The sequence below is a fragment of the Caretta caretta genome, chromosome 6, assembly GCF_965140235.1.
Source record: "Caretta caretta isolate rCarCar2 chromosome 6, rCarCar1.hap1, whole genome shotgun sequence".
Classification (NCBI taxonomy): domain Eukaryota; kingdom Metazoa; phylum Chordata; order Testudines; family Cheloniidae; genus Caretta; species Caretta caretta.
Genome location: NC_134211.1, coordinates 93,789,706 through 93,805,957, shown reverse-complemented (window position 1 = coordinate 93,805,957; position 16,252 = coordinate 93,789,706). Strand labels below are relative to the sequence as shown.

At 43.4% G+C, this 16,252-nt stretch overlaps 1 protein-coding gene across 1 annotated transcript in view; it reads right to left on the bottom strand.

The window, feature by feature from the left end:
- Window positions 1-14,576, bottom strand: part of TSHR (thyroid stimulating hormone receptor) — a 238,141-nt gene extending 223,565 nt beyond the window's left edge. Inside the window, exon 1 of the mRNA XM_048855087.2 lies at window positions 14,241-14,576. Coding sequence (XP_048711044.1) covers window positions 14,241-14,416 — 176 coding nt within the window. The 5' untranslated portion in view covers window positions 14,417-14,576. The remainder of the gene's footprint in view (window positions 1-14,240) is intronic.
- Window positions 14,577-16,252: the final 1,676 nt, after the last annotated feature.

Here is a 16,252-nt window from a genome sequence, read left to right as displayed (position 1 = left end):
GTATTGTGCAGGTTTCCTTTGAGGATGAGGACTGATAGCTCCGATATAGAGCAATCTCTTTGTGAAAAGCATTCACCCACTGCTGATAAAGTGTTATCTTTTATCAATTTCCTGTGACAGTTTGAGAGCATAGTGATTGTCTGGTTTTACCCACATAGTTATTGGGGCTTTTAGTACACTGGATGAGGTATACCATATGCATGTGAAGGATCCATGGAGCTTGACAGGTGACCAGTAGTTATCTTTCAAAACCAATAGTTCTAGATTGCCATCTCATTGGCTTCCCTGAGGTAGTCCTTCAATGAAGTATCAAGTACCTTTCCTGGGTAATCCGTTCTAGACAGCCACTTTACAATAGGCTGACCTCAAGCAAGTTTAGACGTGTTCAACAAGTCATAATTTGACACAGACATATCCCACTTTGTCATACAGCCAGACCTCAATCCCACGGAAAATAATGGAGCTAATACTTTCTTTTAATTCTTTATTAATGAAGTCCTTGTAACATAATTAATGTCAAACTAGATATCAAACTAATGTGATATTTTTCATGAGATTACAAGGTTAGTTGATAAAGGTAATAATGTTAATGTAATAGACGACTGTAAGGCATTTAACTTGGTACTGCACAAGAGGACAATCATTATGAGAGTGATCTGGATCACTTGGTAATCTGGGTGCAAGACAACAAAATGCATTTCAATGTAGCCAAATGTAAAGTTATACATCTAGGAACAAAGAATGAAAGCAGTACTTACAGGACGGGGAACTCGATCCTAGGAAGCCATGCCTCTAAAAAAAAGACTTAGATGTCACGTTGGATAGTCATCTGAACATCCACTTGCAGTGTGATGCTATGGCTAAAGGACTAATGTTATTTCTAGATGTATACATAGGGGAATATCAAGTAGGAGTAAGGAGATTGTATTACCTTTGCATTTGGTACTGGTGCAACTGTTACTGGAATATTATGTCAAGTTCTGGTATCCACAGTTCAAAGAGTAGGTTGATAAATTCAACAGAATTCATAAAAGCCGTAAGAATGAATAAAGGATTGGAAAACATGCCTTACAGTGAGAGATTCAAGGAGCTCAATTCTATCTAGATCAAAGAGAAGGATAAGGAACAAATTGATCACAGTCTGTAAGTACCTAGATGCGGAAAATAAATTTGATAATAGAGGGCTCTTTAGTCAAGTAGACAAAGGTATAACAAGATCTGATGGTCAAAAGCTGAAGCTAGACGAATCGAAACTAAAAATAAGGCACCCTTTTTTTTTTTTTTTTAATAATGAGGGTAATTTATCACTGGAACAACCTACCAACTGTTGTGGTGGATTCTCCATTACAGGAAATGTTAAAAATCAAGATTGAATAAAAATCTGCTCTAGTTCAACCACAGTTATTAGGCATGAAGCAGGAATTAAATTAAAAGAAGTTCTATGGTCTGTGTTATGTAGGATGTCCAATTAGATAATCACAATGCCCCTTCTGGCCTTAAAATCTATGAATTGCCACAAAAGAGAAATCAAATAAAGGACACAACCACCCAAACAGCATATTAATTATCAAAGATGTAAAAAAGAAAAACAACCCCTACTATTCCAAGCTAAAAAGTACATTGGTGGCTTTTTTTAAAATAGCTGCTGGAAAGCTGGTAAGTCCTCTTTTTGTTACTACTAAATTACATTAGTAGATGAAACATTCATGACTCATGTACCATTTTTTCAGATGGTGCAAAGAGGGCACTGGATAAAGATAAAACATCAATACTATGTGACGAGGCCAGTTTATAAAGGATGCCAACCTGAAAAATTGCTTTATTGACCCTTGTTATGCTCATGCAGCAAATTATAAGGTTTCTTCTTCCTAAGTGCATTTGTGAAATTCCCACATATAGTAAAGGTAATGAAATTAGTAGAGAGAGCACAACCACATCCCTCAACAACTTTAGCCTCATCCCCACTTCCCAAAAGCACCTGGTGACAGGCCTCTGAGGAAAGCCAACAATGTTTTTTCAGCTTTTCACCCAAACAGTACATATAAACTCACCATGAGAAACAAGAGGATGTTTACCAGTAGCTACGTTACTTGAGAGCGTTGCCTCTGCATATTCACATTTGTGGGATATTTCGCTACTGGCATCAAGCTGCGGAATTCTTCTAGCAAGCCGTGTCAACTAGGTCTATGTACCCCTTTACCTTGCAAAAGATTCTGAGAGTTTAAAAGGAGGAGGGACACCCACTGCCCTCCAGTTTCTTCCCTAATTTTGGAATTCTTTACCTGACACTCCAAAGAAGTGAGGAAGGTGGGTGGGAAATGTAAATACACAGGGACAACACTCTCAAAGAACAACAGTTACTGGTAAGTAACCTCTCCTTCCTTTGAGTAGCTTCTACATATTCCCACTTGTGGAGATCAGCAAGCAATACAAACCCCTAGGAAGTTGGGTGCAGGCACTCTAGGTGAATAGGAACTACAATACTGTCAAAGCAAGCATGAGCTGTAGGTGACAAGTCAAGTGTGTATTGAAATGACCAAAATATCACCCTCTCACATCAGACCTCAGTGAAGGGCAATTAAAAAAAATACATACAGCTTCAAGTAACAGCTTTGCAAATTCTACAAGAGAGAGAAGCATGCAATTGAGGCTGCCATCAGCTTACTGAATACCTTCTGATAAATGCAGGTGAATGAAGACCTGGATAAACAAGAATGTAAAAGAGACTTGGGGAATGTAGAGAAGCAAAGACTCACTGGCATGGCGCCTCCCACTGGTCATCCTGGGAATTAGTTCTTTCAGCACTCAGATTGCCTCCTGCTGGCCAATGTCTCACCTGCCTCAGGCTCCGTGTCCCTCCTGGACCCCAGTGCCCTTTACCCTGGAGTTCTGCCCCTACAGTACCCTCTCATTCTCAGTCTCCCCTTCCAGGGAATCCCCAGCCCTCTATACCCACCTTGCCTCAGTGGCTACTGCCAGTTGTCATCTAGCTCCCTCTCACTGGGGCAAACTGCAGTCTGTAAAGGCCACTCATCATTGGCAAGGGGGTCAGACCAGCTGCCTCTGCTTAACCCCAGGCTGCACCTCCGCAACCCCAGTACTTGCTCTGGCCTTTAGCAAGGCCCACAGCCTGGGGATTTGCCAGGCCAGAGTACCCCCACTCCTCTTGTCTTTCCCCTGTACTGCTCTACTCCCAGTACCCTGTGCTCCCAGGCAGTCAGGTCCTTCTCTCTCCACAGCTAGAAAGAAACTGACCCAGCTCCTCCCTGATCCCTTATAACAGGGTCAGGTGTGGCCTGGTGGGGGCTGTGGCCCCAGCTGTAGCTGCCTCCCCAGTCAGCCCAGCCTTCCTCCACCAGAGGAACTGCCCCGCTACAGGGAAATACAGTCATGTTAGCAACAGTTTGAGATAGAAACAGAGATGAATTGAGACTGGAAATGGGGATGATGGCACTGACTGACCAACTCACATTTCCCATATGGATTACAGTTTATAGAAAACAACCCATGTGGTCTGTATCTCAGTAAGTCCAAGCAGTAGCTATGGGTAGGAGCAATGTCCTCTTCTCAGGTGTACAGTACAGGTGATATTCTATCAAGTAGCAGACCAGAGGTCCAACAAATTCTGAGAAACAAGACTCCAATTCCACACCAAGAGAGATACATGCATTAGAAAAAATATCATTTGGGCAACTAAATTAATACATCCATCCCGTGACACTCACAGCACAACCAAGTATACTAATATAAAGAAATCCAGTTTCCTTCGGCACAACCCTGATGGCAAAGCAGTCATCTTAAATAACCCCAGTAGTACACAGAGCAATCCCACCAAAGGCTAGAGTATTGCAAGGTGAGTGAGAACTGTTGACTAAAGCAGGCACTGGTGGAAGCTGAAATCACTATCCATACCATCTGGGGAAAACCCGTAACACAATTCTGAAAGGTTTCAGTGCCACTAACACTGCTCTAGGCCCTCATCAGAACCTAGACCTGGAAACATTGAACAGTTCTACCAATTTCATCTGGAAAGACTCCAATAAAAGGAATGCCTAGAGCTTCAGTTAACTATCCCTACAGGCTCTGGCAATAAACTATTGGTAGATATCACCTCTCAGTAGTATTTAAGTGAGACTAGGATAGTAGACCCAGATTTTAGAGGTGCCAACCTACCAGACCCCAAAGGATCAGGGATCTATGGTGCCAGGTTCTCTGAACCAGACTCAATTGATGTAAATAGGTCCAGGGACCTATGTGCCACTTATACTTGACCTAAAGCACCATAATATGTAATTCTGCTGAACCTGTGACAAATCAGGGAATCTTGGTTACACTTATGTAGAGTATAATACTCTTTTGGCAAGTAGCACTTCAGAGACAGTGAATCATGCCAGCCTGGACCCAGTTCTCCTGTGCAAACCTGGGGATTTGAGTGTTCCTGACACTGGGCACCAAACCACTTCATCAAGAGACTTACCCAAGTTACTAGTGCTAGTTCTTGTCACTTGTCACAATTACATTGACTCAGATAGATCTGAGGTTCCTATTGCCAGTTGATTTGGGTACATAGCCACTTCAACTAAGATCAACCTTAGTGCCACTTTTACTGTGCACTGAGTCACTCCAAGTTATGCTGGATCCTTGGCACTAGACCCAGTAGGCATGGTTTTTGTTCCTCAGATTTTTCCTGGTTTAACACTACTTATACTGGTGCTCGCCAGTTTAAGTAAGTGGTACTGAAACCTTAGCACCAGATTTAGATGACCTGGAATTTGTGGTAACATTAATACTATCTATAATGGGCACCGGACCACCTAATCAAGTGGTTCACCAGGATCTATGATGCTGGATCCTAGGCAATCTTGGTCAATGCATTGGATCAATGGTGCCAAGATGCCAGGATCGAATTCAGTCATACCAATGGGAACCAGAGACCTCATCACCTTGTCAACAATGCCAGAATATCAGAACTGAAATAGGTGAACCTGGGGGAATCTGAGGCCCTTGGCATCAGGTTCTCAGAAATAAAAACAGGGAGATGGATGCCACTTAAGCCAGATACAGAGCTACCTTGGCTAGTGGATGTTCCAAGTCGATACTGGACTGACACACTGCCAGACTCAGGGTAGTCTATACTGCTCTGAGAGGTGTGACTGCAGCATTTGTTTACATACCCAAGCTAGCTTTGATTTAGTTCAGTAATTCTCAACCCTTTTTTTGCTAGGCCGCCCTTTGAAAATATTTCAGGCTGTGACGACCCTCCCCCACCCAAATACCATACCATGCCACCCTTACTTTTGCGCTGCTGCTGGTGGCAGCGCTGCCTTCAGAGCTTGATGCCTGGCCAGCAACTGCTGCTTTCTGGCCACCCAGTTCATAATCATGGACATTTATTCATATTTCAAAAATCCACCTGGATGGAGATTGGAGAATCAAAAAAGAGGTCATGTCTGGGAAAACCTGGATGTATGGTAATCTTAGTTAACTATTTAAGCACTGTAATGAAATGCAAAGGAAACAGTTGTTGCGACTCAGTCTCCCCTCTGCTGACAGAAAAGGAGGACTTGTGGCACCTTAGAGACTAACCAATTTATTTGAGCATAAGCTTTCGTGAGCTACAGCTCACTTCATCGGATGCATACTGTGGAAACTGCAGAAGACTCTGCTGACAGTTTCTCCTGGATTTTGGAGAAAGTTAGAGTACAAATGGATGGATAATAACTGAAGTATTGCAGGATATTGATGTGTTTATCAGAGCCTGTTGGCGTCTGTAAAATAGAAAAGCTAACAGCATGTTTGTTATATATCTTTGCAATTTGAATTGATGTCTGGTTTCCCAGAGCCTTTGAAGGAGTGCCTTTTTATAAATCTAAATTAATGCACATTACACTCAAACCAGATTACAATAATGTTTTACTTCTCAACAATGTAAGTTTTGAACAGCAACTCAGGCCACAAAGTAATGGCAATTACTCCTCACAGCAATCTCCTCATTCTTGGTACTAGTATCTTCACTAAGTGCTGCAGCTGTGCCATTGCAGTGCTATAAGGCCTGATCTACGCTACAGGGTAGGTCAACATAAACTGTCTTGCTTCAAGCTAGCTGTGGAAGTGTCTTTACTTAAATTTGGCTCCACTGAAGTGTCCCTCTATGCTGCTCAGGGAGGTGGTGTTACTAAATCGGCTATGTAATTAGGTCGACGCAGTGTCAGTGCAGACACTGCGTTGCTTATGTCAACTATTACTGGTTTTCAGTAACCGTCCCACAATGCCCCACATTGACAATACAATCAATACAAGTGCTCCTGGTGAGGATGCGCACCGTTAACACAAGGAACCAAGTGTGCACACACACAAGCGATTTAATAACTGTGGTGGCTGCATGCCAACATAAGTTTGGTTGACGTAATTTTGTACTGTAGACATGGCCTAAGTGTAGACACGCCATCAGCCGTTTCTCCCTTCCCTGCCGATTCCTACAGTTTCCACCCCGCACCAGACCCAGCTCTTGTTCCCTCTACATTTAAGTCAGACTGCAATCTTCCTCCACACTGCCTGGAAAGTCAGCATTGGGGCACAGAGAACACTGGAGATATAGGGCAGGTCTACACTTAAAAAGCTGCAGTGGTGCAACTATACTACTGTAGTGCTTTAGTGAAGATGCTACTATGCCAACTGGAGAGCTTCTTCTGTTAGCATAGTTAATGCACCTCCACAAGAGGCAGTAGCTATATCAGTGGGAGAAGCACTCCCATGAACATAGTGTTGTTTACACTGGGGGTTAGATCAGCATAACCAGGTCACTCAGGTGTGTGGATTTTTCACACCCCTGAGCGACACAGTTATACCAATGTAAGTTCGCATGGTCATAGTCTCCCTATTCTCAGTTCTGGTAGTCCAGAACAACAGTTGAAGGAAAATCCTGCTCAGCCCCTTCAGCCCTGGGATGGAGCATGCTCAGAAGAGATGGATTCTTAGAGAATTTAGCTCCTAAACTCTAACAAATCTCTAGTGACCATTTGCCATTTGAAACCTTTTTCAATGGTTTATAACTTGGCCAACTGTGGGCAAAAAGCATTTCCCAGACACAAACACCCACTGCCAAATTTCAAGTCCCTGAACCAAAGAGTTCTCAGAGAAATGGCTAGAAGAATTTCTTTAACATGGGCAAAATAATGTGTTTCCATTACTGTGTTCTCAGAAACTGCTGAACCATTTTTGCTGAAAGTCTCCCAAAAAATTAAAATAAAATAATCAGCCCAAGGCAGACACCCAGCATGGAAAATTTCAGCATGAACAGTTAAAGTCTGGCAAAGTTATAAACCACTGAAAACAGGGTCTTGAAATTGTTGGGTGACAATAATAGGCAACACTACCAGCTATGCCTATAACATATATGCCAATCTCTATTTTTCTGGTTTACTCCACAGCAAAAACAAAATTCTAACACTGAAAAATAAGCTGGTCCATGAATAACTGCTGTGCAGTGGTCCATTCTGGATAAGCATCTGCACTAGTCATTTCTGGATAAGTACAGTAAGAACAGTCTAAGACAACCAAGCTTTGCTGGCTGGATTTCATAAGACTGTTCCACCAGCTGAGTTTTGAAATAAACATTTCCTATAATTTCTTATAAGCATACACCTCACTTAAAATGCAAACAAAAAAGAGATTGTATGCTGCTCTTCTAAAGTAGGACACACAAAAGAGAACAGTCCAGATTGAAAAAGCTGGGTGATATTGCAACTAAAGTTTCAAGATTCTGCCTACTGAAAAGGGCTCACTGTCCCCAAAAGCCAGCCAGTCTACTCCCATATTTACCACAATCAATCATTCAGGTTTGCAAGTTCTAGAAAACTGGTTAGCCATGTAAGAATGTTTAAAAAGTTGTATGATTTTGCTAGAGTTGTACAATTTTTTAGGCATTTATGTACTTTATTTCAAAAAGAAAAGTATATCTTGTTTTATTCTCAATTAACAACTGAAACTAAACTTCTAGAAATCTGCAGTCTGCAGAGACTTGCTATTTTGTGAAGCAGAGGAATTCAGTACATTAAAGAGGAGTCTGACACTCTGTGCTCTCTCATGGAGACTATTTTTGTTATTTTTTCCTTAATATAAAATAAACAGTAATACTGAAGTGTTATGGATGTTGTGTGCATGGAAAACAGAAAGGTATATATGTATTATCATTCATATTTTATAGATGGGGAAAACAAAAGAGATTAAGTAACTTGTCCAAAGTCACAGAGCAGTCAGTAACAAAATCAGAACCCAAATATTTTAACTCACAATCCTATGACTCAGTTCACTAGACTTCAGCTAGACGCAAAATTGAGTCGCCAGAATGTTTTAAAGGGTTGTGAGACAAGTCCTGTCCTAAGGGGTTGGCTGGGCTCGCCTCCCTGCTCCAGGAACTACAACCTCTAGGGTCCCAGAACCACTCAGGTTTAGCCCAGCCGTCATGATGAGGGGAGTCTGGTAAGCCAAATTAGAGTGAGCCAGGTCACAACTCCACTCACCCAAATTTGGCCCAGTTGTGCGGGCGGGGCCAAACCTGAGCAGTGCTACAACCCCAGAGGTTGTAATGCCTGGAGTGGAGAGCCAAACCAAGCCAGCCCCACAGCACAGGAGCCGCCACTGTAGGGTGAGTGCCGGATAGGACAGGATCTGACCAAAACTACCCAAGGCCTCCACCCCGAGACTATTTACTGGGTTGTGACAGGCCATAAACATTTACAAACGGGCCCTGAGCCCAAAAAGGTTGAGAACCACTGGATTACACATATGACAACTCAGTTGTAAGGGTGAAAATTTTTGCTCCTTTCCCATTAGGGGAAACTGTGAATAAAAGTAAACCACCAGGCAAATTCTTATGAGACAAAACAGTGCTTTCCCTATTACCTTAGCCCTGATTTGTTTTAAAATAAATGCAACTTCAGATAGAAACTGATAAAGATAAACACTGAACACTCTACCCTTTCCACTTTGCACAGTGTAAAAATCACATTTTTCACTTGCCTAAATCTTTTCTTGTTATCTGAAGAGTAGATTAAACTAAGAATTTATTTTATAATGAGACGTTCACAAGTGCCTTCTTCATTTATACAGATTATTAGACTGCACCCAAACATTCTGAAAACAATTTGTAGCTGTTTTCTACGGTTTTGATGGAATTAAAGTTTCTGCATGCTTTACTTAAATATTTTGGTGATCATCCTCATTTTCCTACAGCCCCTCATTAGAAATTGGTATTTGAAAATATTAGATTTCCACACAACACTTAGTGCTTCCTTTAGGAGGCTAGATTTTTATGTACTTCTCATTCATCATGAACTATCTCCAAAAACTCTCTCTGAAAACAATGTGATATATGCCATCATGTGTCAGCAATGCCCCTCTGCCATGTACCTTGGTCAAACTGGATAGTCTCTAAGTAAAAGAATAAATGGACACAAATCAGATGTCAAGAATTATAACATTCAAAAACCAGTTGGAGAACACTTCAATCTCTTTGGTCACTCTATTACAGACCTAAAAGTTGCAATTCTTCAACAAAAAAACTTCAGAAACAGACTCCAACGAGAGTCTGCTGAATTGGAATTAATTTGCAAACTGGATACAATTAACTTAGGCTTGAATAGAGACTGGGAGTGGATAGGTCATTACAAAAAGTAAAACTATTTTTCCTTTTTTATTCCCCTTCCCACCCCCTACCCCCCCGTTCCTCAGACATTCTTGTCAACTGCTGGAAATGGCCCACCTTGATTATCACTACAAAAGGTTCCCCCCCACCCCGCTCTCCTGCTGGTAATAGCTCACCTTAAGTGATCACTCTTGTTACAGTGTGTATGGTAACACACATTGTTTCATGTTCTCTGTGTATATAAATCTCCCCACTGTATTTTCCACTGAATGCATCTGATGAAGTGAGCGGTAGCTCATGAAAGCTTATGCTCAAATAAATTTGTTAGTCTCTAAGGTGCCACAAGTACTCCTTTTCTTTCTGAAAACAATGTGCAGCAGCAGTCAAAAAAGCTAACAGAATGTTAGGAACCATCAGGAAAGGGATAGATAACAAGACAGAAAACATAATGTCACTGTATAAATCTATAGTATGCCACACCTCAAATACTAGTTCTGGTTGCCCCATCTCTAACAAGATATATTAGAATAGGAAAAGGTACACAAATAAGGGCAACAAAATGGTCAGGGGCATGGAATAGCCTCTATATGAGGCGAACTTAAAAAGCCTGGAACTTTTCAGCTAGAAAAGAGATGACTAATGGGGGGATATGATAGATGTCTATAAAATCATGAATGGTGTGGAGAAAGTGAATAAGGAAGTGTAAAGGGTAAATTACACAACACAAGAACCAGTGGTTCCAAATTAAATTAATAGGCAGCAGGTTTAAAACAAACAAAAGGAAGTACTTCTTCACACAATGCACAATCAACCTGTAGAACTCATTGCCAGGGGATATTGTTGTTAGGATATAGATATTCAGGCCTGTCTGTAAAGGCCTATACTCTAAGAATTTAGGTGTATTCCTATCACTTGGCTAGTTAGAGGTATAAAAGAAAGAATCAAAATCACTGTCTGCCAGTGTAAGGGCCTTCTCTTACTGTGACAGTCTGAGGCCCTGTTCTTAGGCTAAGGCCTTTGGCTAAGCGACAGAGGCAGCCATAAGCTGGGAAGTGAATGGTCACATCCTCACATTCCAAACTAGTCACATTGAAATAAGGTGCTATTGGGCTGTTAGGAATTTAATCCTGTCCTTATAGTGCCTATCACCTCCAGAGAAAGGGAAGTGCCTAGAAGCTGTAAAAGGAAATTGAGGTTGATAGTTTTCTGTCTGGTAAGAACTCACTTATCAATAGACACAGCTGGGAAACTCTTATGTCTTTACAGATGTAGTTGTGAAATCCTCACTTCTGTATTGTTTTGTCATTATAGTTCCCACTTTGCTATTGTTTATTGGCATGGTCTCTGTCTGGTTCTGTGATTGCTTCTGTCTGCTGTATAATTAATTTTGCTGGGTGTAAACTAATTAAGGTGGTGGGATATAATTGGTTAGCTAATCCATGTTAGGATTGGTTAGTTAAATTTTAGTAGAATGATTGGTTAAGGTATAGCTAAGAATATTACTATATAAATTAGGGGCAAACAGGAAGTAAGTTGGGATTCGAAAATAAGGAAAAAGGAACTTGTATTTAGCTTGCTGGAAGTTCACCCCAATAAACATCGAATTGTTTGCACCTTCGGACTTCGGGTATTGTTGCTCTCTGTTCATGCGAGAAGAACCAGGGAAGTGGGAGAGTGAAGGAATAAGCTCTCTAACAATTGTGAAGGCCAAAAGTATAACTGGCTTCAGAAAAAGAATTAGATAAGGTCACAGAGGATAGATCCATCAATGGCTATTAGCCAAGATGGTCAGGGATGCAACCACTTGCTCTGGGTGTCCTAAACCTCTGACTGCCAGAAGCTGGAACTGCACAACAGGGAATGGATCACTTGATTACTGCCCTGTTCTGTTCTTTCCCTCTGAAGCATGTGGCACTGGCCACGTGTGGAAGACAGGATACTGAAAGACATGCACACAGTATGGCCGTTCTTATGCACCCCTTTTCCAAAAAGAGTGCCTCCAATTTTAGTTGGGGATTTCAGACATTTCTGGGATTTGATTTAAATTCCTGTCTCAAGAGTTGAGAGCTATCTGTTTTTCCAGTTTGGCAGCACAGATCCCCAAGACATACAGTAAGCATTGTCTCTGTACAATATTATCATATTTATAAACTAAACCACATAAAGCCTCAAGTCCAGCATCTCCAAGAACAAATGAGTCTAATCTGAAATTCAAGAATATCCACTAACAACTGGAATACTTCAACAGCTGCAGTCCAATAGTACAAAAATTACAAGGCACACATAGATAAACAATGGAAAGCATGTAAACATTTATTTAGCTGTACTTGCAGGTAAGAAGTTGGTTCTGTGACATCCTACTTCTTTAGGGTTTTAAATATTATTGAGAAGCTCATTATTAAAATAACTTGATTATTTTAACATCCAGTCAAAATCTATAATTTTAATCAGGGTTCTCAAATAACCTGAAATGGTTTCAACTCCCAGTTTAATAAATTAGGAGTCGCTGTTTGTTAGTTAGTTTGTTTTACTGGAATGTTACAAACAAACCAGGGTCTCTCTTTTGGAGTTAGAAACATTTTTAATCTTGCAAAAAAATACTGTAAAAGGAGAGGTATCTATCACTCTCACATGCCTCCAATTTACTACTATCTCAGATAATGTACTCTTTTATTACTATGAATAGGACCCTACCAAATTCACGGCCCTGAAAAATACGTCACGGACTGTGAAATCTGGTCTCCCCTGTGAAATCTGGTCTTTTGTGTGCTTTTACCCTATACTATACAGATTTCACGGTGGAAACCAGCATTTCTTAAATTGGGGGTCCTGACAAAAAAGGGAGTTGCAAGATTATTTTAGAGGTTCTCAGTATTGCCACCATTACTTCTGCGCTGCCTTCAGAGCTGGGCAGCAAGAGAGCAGTGGCTGTTCGCCAGGCACCCAGCTCTGAAGGCAGCACACTGCCAGCAGCAGTGCAGAAGTAAGAGTGGCAATACCATACTATGCCATCCTTACTTCTGTGCTGCTGCTGGTGGCAGCTCTGGCTTCAGAGCTGAGCTCCTGGCCAGCAGCCACTGCTCTCCAGCTGCCCAGCTCTGAAGGCAGCGGTGCTGCCGCCAGCAGCGGTGCAAAAGTAAGGGTAGCAGTACCGCAACTCCCTCCACAATAACCTTGCGACCCCCCACATCTGCTTTTTGGATCAAGACCCCTATAATTACAACACTGTGAAATGTCAGATTTAAATAGCTGACATCATGAAATTTACTATTTTAAAATTCCTATGATCATGAAATTGACAAAAATGGACTGTGAATTTGGTAGGGGCCTAACTATGAAGCATTTTGATTGACACCTGAAAGACTGAATTGGGAACCTGAGGTGTTAGCATATGTTATTCTACACTAAAGAACAAAAATGAATTCCATGTCCTTTTGAAATTCCTGCACAGTTATATCTTGTCTGTCAAAATGGGGCAAAAAGGAAAAGTAAATATGGTGAGGTTGTATGGAACTATTCTGTTTGGTAGTGGCACATCTGATTTATGTTCATTTTTAGGGTACAGTGTCTGACCTACCCCTGCCTTCTCCCTCCTCCCTTTCTAGGTATATTAATCATAGGATCCAAGCTTCCCATCTTCTTGCGTACAAATACTCTCAGTGCCTGACTTTCCCACATCCCATTTAAACTCTTACAAGGTCCAAATATCCATCATATTCATCGCACTCAAATGCAAAGTACTCCATTTAGGAAGGAACAATCAGCTGCACACATACAAAGTGGGAAATGGCTGCCTAGGAAGGAGTACTGAGGAAAGGGACCTGGGGGTCATAGTGGACCACAAGCTAAACATGAATCAACAGTGTAATGCTGGAGTACTCTGTCCAGTTCTGGGTGCCACGTTTCAGGAAGGATGGGGACAAATTGGAGAGAGTCCAGAGAAGAGTGACAAAAATGATTAAAGGTCTAGAAAACATGACTTATGAGGGAATATTGAAAAAATTGTGTTTGTTTAGTCTGGAAAAGAGAAGATGGAGAGGGGACGTGATAACAGTTTTCAAGTATGTAAAAGGTTGTTACAAGGAGGAGGAAGAAAAATTGTTTTTCTTAACCTCTGAAGATAGGACAAGAAGCAATGGGCTTAAATTGCAGCAAGGGAAGTTTAGGTTGGACATTAGGAAAAACTTCCTAACTGTCAGGGTGGTTAAGCACTGGAATAAATTGCCTAGGGAGGTTGTGGAGATTTTTAAGAGCAGGTTAGACAAACACCTGTCAGAAATGGTCTAGATAATACTTAGTCCAGCCACGAGTGCAGGGAACTGGACTAGATGACCTATTGAGGTCCCTTGCAGTTCTATGATTCTATACTCTGCACATTATTGCGAGGTCTGAAGGTCATTGCTCTCCTCACCTGCAGTTACCTATAGCATCTGAATATCATTGTTTCCATCCCTAGGTACTCTCAGGCCTGAGTGCCAGCATTCATCACATCTCACTGCCACCTCCCTCCCCATTTGTCACAGGGTACCAGCTCTGAGTGTATCCCTCCAAGTTCTCACACAAAGCTGTTGTATGACTCCACTCCACTACTCACAGGGTTTTGGTGTCCTGTGGAAGGCTGGGAATGAAACGTGTCTCCTTGCAGGTGATTTTGTAGTGGTCCCAGTCTAAGCACTCACACTCTGATGAAGGGCACATCTCTGTGCCCGTGCTCCACAGCACCGTCTGCAGCAACAGCAGGACCTGGAAAGCTACCAGCAGCCACAGCATCTTCCACAACCTGCTGCTGGCGCTATTTCATCCACCCCTGCCTCACTCTTCTCCAGGGGAGGGGGAACAAGGCAACCAAGGATACAGATGGCACAGGACTCTTCTGTCATTCAAAGTGTGGGGCAGTAGGAAACTGCACCTTGCCAAAAACCCACCTCCTCCTCCCTAAAGGGAAGCAGAAGAGGTATCATTAAACAGAAATCCTGAGTACCCTGCCTCCCGGGTGCTGCTGCGCCTCCTCATGATACCCTGCTCCCTCTCCCCAGGCACACCACCCCCTCCCCACAACTCTCCCCAGGTATCCCACTCCTCTGCCCCGCCCCCACTCTCTCCAGGCACCCCACTCCCCCAATTTTCTCCAGTCACTCATCCCCCAGGTACACCCCGTTTCCCCCCCAAGTCTTCCCGGGCACTCCTCTCCACCCCCGCCATGCCCCCCCACTCCCCGGGGACTCGGCTCCCAGCCCCACAACTCTCCCCAGGTACACTATCCCCTCCAACAGACTCATTCTTCCAGACGCCACCCCCCAGCACAGCCCGTTTACCATCCTCACCCCCAGACAAGCTTTGCCAGGCACTGCCCCGCCACAGCCCCTTCACCCACGGCCAACCCCCTCCTCCTCAGCCGCTCCCCAGCCCCTCAGAGGGCTGCCCTGCCCTGCCCCGCTCCTCCCCGAGCTCCCCTCACCGGGACAAACTCTGCGGCTCCCGCTGCTGGGCGCCGAGCTCCCCTCACGCCGCGTTTAGAGCCGCGACGGCGGCTCCTGGGGCCGTTCCCTCAGCCGGGCGCATCACTTCAGCGCGGGCGGTGGCGGCAGCTGCTTCTCAACTCCGAGTCTCAGCTGGGACGCGGACCAGAGCTGCGACCCCCCGCGTCACCGCTTCCAGCCGCTGTCCGCATCGGCCACCTAGCGGCAACCGCAGGCGCTGCCTCGAGCCGAGCCGGCCCAGCCGCGGAGCGGCAGGGAGGGGACTGGCCTGGGGGCAAGAGGCGAAAGTGTGTGCGCGCGTGGGAGTGTGAGCGCGCACGGGGTTGTGGTGAGGGTTGTGCGAGGGAGAGGGTACCCCCGGTTTGTGTGAGAGGGTGGGTGGTTTGTTTCGTATATGGGTTGTGAGCGTATTAGCTATCATGCTGTGAGAAAGGGGACCGCGTGTCTGTAGCCAGGTCCAGCGCTCAGAAGAGGCTTTCTGATAGAAAAGGTGTTAACACAAACAGTGTTAAACCCAATAACAGGGGCACCTTCAACTTATATGTCTCTGTAAAATGGGTGTGGAATTATTTACCAGATACTCCCATCACCAGCTAACCCATTTTTAAACATAAACATGACACTGCCCTCTAATAATATTTTTGTTAGTTAACACAATTTGTAAGAGAATATGTTTTCACAGGGTAGAGGTGGCAGGTGAGAGAGTACCCAAGCAGCAAGAGCTTGGGACATGCCCTTATGATCCTTTATTATGCTGACCTACCTAATGTAAACGTGCAAAGCTAAGGCAGAATTTTGCCAAGTACAGAAACTAAGGGACACACAGGACAGTCAAAACTCAGACTAGCACACCTATTAAACCAGTGTGATAGGAGAGAGTAGGAAGTGTCCCGATTTCAGTCTAATGACCAAAATATGAGGCCATACAAGAAAGATAAGCAAGGAAAAGAAACAGGGTCTAGCACCAGGGAAAAGGAGACAGAGCTCACCCATCATGTACTTCTTGTACATGGTAGGTTGCAGGCTGCTACTAGCAAAGCCGGGCTGAGCTGGCTGTAGCCCTTCTTTCCCAATACAGCAGATGTGTTCGCTAGCTAGAACATCCTTTAATGTACACAACCATGAA